Raw genomic sequence first — 6,106 nt, 5'->3', positions numbered from 1 at the left:
GAACCATTCTCGTACTTCAAGGAATATAATAGAAAAATAATTATCGAAATCGGTCCACCCGTTCACGCGTGATGCCGTGACCAAGGAAAACGGGTTTCATTTTTATATATACTTATAGATTTACTATTATTCAATAATATAGATTCGATGACATAACGTGCTTAAGTGGATTTATTTTAAACTAGAGGTCCGCCCCGGCTTCGCCCGTGGTACATATTTCGCAATAAAAAGTAGCCTTCCTTTCTCGGGTATCAAAATATCTCCCTACCAAATTTCATGCAAATTAGTTCAGTAGTTTAGGCGTGATTGAGTAACATACAGACAGAGTTACTTTCGCATTTATAATATTAGTATGGATAATGTAAAGAATCGCAATATTATGTTAAATTTTCAATAGGATTTTTTAAATAAGAATTTTTTTCAAAACTTAAGTACTTATACAATTCATTTTTTTATAAACCAAGCCAAAAAATAGATAAGAAATATTATAAGCTACGAATGGAAACCTGCTTCGTTCTTGCGAGCTTCAGATAACAATAAAAACAGTTTACTTAAATGAAAGCAAGATATTCTGCAGCAAAATAAATAATATGCATTTCTTCCTTTTGCCTTATGGTAATGATAGTTGTGCAAAATTAGCGATTATGCAGCCAAGTTTAAAATGCACCTTAATAGACTAATTATTTTTTTAAAAGGTCCCAATTTCCTTGACACTGTTCCCTTTTATAGCACAGCACTCTAAAAATAGGACATTTTGTGAATGCTTTAAAACAATGCAGTTATTCTTATTGTAATTCTGAAATAGGTAAGTACTTACTGTACGAAATTGTTATGCAATAGAATAGTTTTAAGACCTAGAATTGCATAAACTTTCAAACTTTATGCGTAGGTAAGTTTATTTTTTTATGTGAAGAGCAAGCAAACGAGCAGACGAGACATCTGATGGTAAATGATCATCGTTGCCCACTTGCACCCACAATACCAGGGGTATGGTGAGTGTGTTGCCGGCCTTAAAGGTAGGTAAAGTGTTGATTCAGCTTTCCACACAAAGCTAAACCAAGTTTTATTATAACGACAAAAAGTAGCCTACATCCTTCTCCTAGGTTCCATCCATCAATATTGATTCAAATGTAATGAATACGCAATAAAAAGAGACACATATGGATTTGTATTCGCATGAACATTTTTTATAAAATGTATATCTATTTTAATAAATCAACGTTTGAGTTTATTATAATTTACTAGATTTTTTTGATGAAACAGCTTATTTAGATACTGCCTAGAATAAAAGAATAGACTATATTAATAAATATTAATAAAAAAAATGTTTTGTGTCTTATTAGTACCGTAACATAACACTCATATTATACACTCACAAAATTTTCATCTTTATAGTACAGACAGTTTAAATTTCAATCAAGGGTATAATTTAAAAGCTCACGTAGCTGTTGCTATAAATGTTTTAAAATTCATAAATCGAAATTTTAAACGTTTCGAAGTTAATTATAATTAACCGGGTATTATAAAACCATTTTATATCAAGGAATCACTGACAATACTCAGCTCGTATCAAAGTACCCTCTTTTTATGTACGCGATTTCTGTTATTGGTATCTTTGATCAAAAGGTAGTGGTGGCTCAGTGGTAATGATGCTGACATCATTATACTTATAATCGAAAGTCTGAACTTTAAATCGATCAGTCGGGGGTTCGAGACCAGGCGAGCATGTAGGAAACAAATTGACTTTTAAAATTATATGCACATGTTGATAACATAACCACTAATAAATGGTGATAGAAAATCGGAAAAAAGGAAACCGACACGTCGAAGAGTCAAAAGTTCGACGACATGTGACATCTGCCTGCACTTGGCCAGCGTGATGGATCATGGCCTGTACTCTCATAGGAGGCCCGTGTCCCAGCAGTGGCAGCATTAAATGGGCTGATGATGATGATATCTTTGGAATATCCGTCATCACTCCATTAGTTGTATCTGTTAAACGACGGGAAAATCGCAATAATAATGCGCCACCATTTAATTTCGATTATACAGAAATTGGCAATTAATTTGGTAATCTCATTCTGTAAAATACTCAAATAATTTATTATATTGGGTTAACATAAATTGGCCAAATTGTCTTTTTATTCTGGCTTTCGGCCAGCTTATTTACAAATTATACAATTGTAGGTGTTTATGTGGTGTTTATCGTTGTATTTTGTTCCAATTATAATGAAGGTTTAATATATTTTGATATGAAATTATTTCTCAAATATTATAATAGAATGATAATGCATGAATGGTATATATCCATACTAATATTATAAATTCGAAAGTAACTCTGTCTGTCTGTCTGTTACTCAATCACGCCTAAACTACTCAACCAATTTGCATGAAATTTGTTATGGAGATATTTTGATACCCGAGAAAGGACATAGGATAGGTTTTATCCCGGAAATTCTACGGGAACGGGATTTACTTTGAAAACGCGGGCGAAGCCGCGGGCGGAAAGCTAGTAGTATATATATCTATTATACACGTGAAAGTTTGTGAGGATTTACCTATATTCAAAATCACTGAACAAATTGCGATGATACTTCACAGTGAAGTAGCTTATGTGCCAGAATTATTATTCTGGCACATAAGCTATATTAATACTTGCTTATGCTTGTTCATTCGCGGGTGAAACCGCGCGGCACAGCCAGTCTTCTTTAAACACAAATATAGTTTAAAATTAGGTATCTACCATCTAAAATGAAGATAATTTAATTAACTGTGTTACTTATAGAACTTAACCGGCATATTTAACTAAATCGAACTTGTTACAGACTTAATTTGTAGCCAACTTAGATGCTTCGATAAAAGAAATAAAATACAAAATTAAAGTTCGCTCCACTTTAAGTTTCACTCGGTAAAAGTAGACGAAGTAATTGGAGATAATAAGCGTGTTTTTTCTTTTAAATGTTTTATTTAATAAATTCTTGGGAAATATTTTTCATAATTGAAATATTTAATTTCAGTTTAAATTTAATTTAGAGAAAAACTTATAGAATTTTAAAGATATTTTATGTTATTTAACGAGTATAATTTTTTTATATTATAGATATTATATATATTTTATATATAGATAGTGAATAAGTATTTGAAATGGTTACAAGGTTACTTTATCGACTAGAACACACATAAAAATATCAGCCCACTAGGGCAAAATCAGTTCATCATCTAATAACCTATTTGAAAAGATCATGGTATATGTTATCTATACTAATATTAAAAAGCTGAAGAGTTTGTTTGTTTGAACGCGCTAACCTCAGGAACTACTGGTCCTATTTGAAAAATTCTTTCGGTGTTAGATAGCCCATTTATCGAGGAAGGTTATAGGCTATATATCATCACGCTACGACTAACAGGGGTGGAGCCACGGGGGTGAAACCGCGCGGAGTAGCTAGTGTAAAATATGTTTGAACCTTATCCCAAATATTTGAAGGCCCACATAATATATTTTTAGGTGTTTAGGTGTACTAAATAAAATACTCGCTTACGAAGCATGCATATTTATTGTGCGCGGCGTAAACGTCCGGCAACGACAATTTTGAGTTTCACACTGTATATAATACATTAAATTTATTATTACATTATGTGTTTTGTAAGTCAGCAAAACCCCTACAATATTCCCCCCCTTTTACAAAAAAAATAATATGGAAAAATTTAAACAATTAATATAAAACAGGCAGATACAGGTTACATGATTATCACACAAATAATCGGTCGTAAGCAAACGTGTCACATTACAAGTACGATACACATAATAAGCTACAATTGCGAAACAAAAACAAAATAAAATACAATATTATGATGATTACATGACGTTATCTGTCGTTCTTTTTAGAATTTGACACACGTGCCGCGTGGAGTTTTGCCCCGCAGCACAATGGTCGCGACTACAGACAAGAAGCCCGCTGAGAAGAAGGTGGTGAAGGGTAAAGAGGACAGCAAGAAGCTGCCAGCAGTCCCTGAGTCAGTCCTTAAGCACCGCAAGCGCAGGGAAGCACTCAAAACCCGCAGACTACAGGTGACCCTTAAAAGACGTTCAGCCGCCGTCAAGAAAAGGAAAGAAATCTTCAAGAGGGCAGAGCAGTATGTCAAAGAATACAGAATCAAGGAGCGCGATGAGATCAGGCTAGCCAGACAAGCACGCAACCGCGGCAACTACTATGTTCCCGGAGAGGCTAAACTCGCCTTTGTCATCCGTATCCGTGGTATCAACCAGGTTTCACCCAAGGTACGCAAAGTCCTGCAGCTATTCAGACTGCGTCAGATCAACAATGGTGTCTTTGTTAAACTGAACAAGGCCACCGTCAACATGCTCAGGATCGCGGAGCCCTACATCACGTCGGGGTCACCACTTTAGGTGTTTAGGTGTACTAAATAAAATACTCGCTTACGAAGCATGCATATTTATTGTGCGCGGCGTAAACGTCCGGCAACGACAATTTTGAGTTTCACACTGTATATAATACATTAAATTTATTATTACATTATGTGTTTTGTAAGTCAGCAAAACCCCTACATATTCATACCGCTTAATACATAACTATAGGTAAAGGAATTCAAATTAGTGAATAAATACTTACGAGCATTAATATTACGGACATCGTCCAATGATCAAAATCCATACGCATACCAGTACATAGAAACCAGTAAAAGGAATAAAAGGACCTGCTGCTCTATAATAATAATTAGTAATTACGAAAAATCTCGATACAGTAGATAGTTTTAACATTTGCAAGCCGACAACATCTATACATATTTTAAAACAAAGTCGCATTCCGCCGTCTGTGTCTGTATGCTTAAATCTATAAAATTACGCAACAGATTTTGAAGGTCTTTTTTAATAGATAGAGTGATTCAAGAAGATTAAGGTTTGTACTATTTGTTAAGTTGGAGACAAAACGGGCGAAACCGCGGGCGTAAAGCTACAGGTTGTATTTTTCATCACAATTATTTCATGAGTTAAAAAAAATAATGTACTCAAACTGAAACAAAAAAACATTTATTTATTCAATTAGACTTCTTCTAGAAGCACTTTTGAAACGTCATTACATATTTTTAACATTAACCACCAAAAGAAAGCAGTATCTACGGAGAAGAAACGGCAAGAAACCCAATAGATGCTCCATAGTTGCTTATTAATTACTCATTGTCATACTATCGCAAATATAACAAAGCAAAACTAAATAAATAAGGAACGAATACGTGTCCAAATAAACAATGCGTTCAAAGCATTTCTATAACGATAACAATAGACAGATATCGCGAAGAGCTCTTATCCGCATGTAACGGTTTGATGGCGATGCCGATATTACACGCTCTTACCGCAGCTGTGCCATCGATCCATTTATAGCATACGATATTATGTCGTGGCGGTGTCGTTTCGGATAGTGATAGAGTACGATAGTAATACGATTTCATAAAATAAAATATAACTGATAATATTTTGTTGCTCTAAATCTGTATTTTTAAGTAAAGGTAAAAGGGTACCAATAAAGTGACACGCATAATTTTTATTAGGTATTTAGTATATTCCTGATATGTTACTGATTCCTTCCACAATTTTCGTAGCAGTTGTAGAGAAGACTTCTAAAATATCTAAACTCTACTCTCTACAAATTAATAAACAGCATATAATGCTTTTGTTTTTATTGTACTAAAAAGAGAAGCATGGAGCAGGGAGAGAGTACAGGTACGTAGATTAGTGGAAATATTAAATTAATTTTAATCATTATCATCTAAGATCCTATACATAATTCACTGTAGAGATGATCATTCAGAATATTAATATTCTCTTTAGGATTTAACAACATTACATTACATTAACATTACATTTTGTGTTTTACATTCAGTGAGATAATTCTTGTTAAATAATGAAATTGTACCCCAATATTCATCATATTACAAAGAAGAAGTATCTATCGTATTATTTGTTTATCACAATTTAAATAAAAACTACGACTACCGATTTCAAAAATCTTTCACCAGCATTATTCCTTAAAACGGCATTATTCCTGAGTAACGTAGTCTTTATTTTTTGTTTAAATGTGTGTTGGAT

General features: G+C 33.5%; 1 protein-coding gene across 1 annotated transcript; it reads left to right on the top strand.

Moving 5' to 3' along the window:
- Window positions 1-3,879: 3,879 nt before the first annotated feature.
- On the top strand, window positions 3,880-4,408 carry LOC123697541 (60S ribosomal protein L7-like). The gene has a single exon (XM_045644086.1). The coding sequence runs from the start codon at window positions 3,929-3,931 to the stop codon at window positions 4,406-4,408; it is 480 nt and encodes a 159-aa protein (XP_045500042.1). The 5' UTR covers window positions 3,880-3,928.
- Window positions 4,409-6,106: the final 1,698 nt, after the last annotated feature.

This window comes from Colias croceus, chromosome 14 (assembly GCF_905220415.1).
Source record: "Colias croceus chromosome 14, ilColCroc2.1".
In the NCBI taxonomy this organism is placed as follows: domain Eukaryota; kingdom Metazoa; phylum Arthropoda; class Insecta; order Lepidoptera; family Pieridae; genus Colias; species Colias croceus.
Note: the sequence above shows the minus strand (reverse complement) of the source record. Positions and strands in the feature narration are given on the sequence as shown.

What these genes read in the sequence shown, in the direction of transcription:
- LOC123697541 (XM_045644086.1), top strand. Translation starts at nt 3,929, where the DNA reads ATGGTCGCGACTACAGACAAGAAGCCCGCTGAGAAGAAGGTGGTGAAG.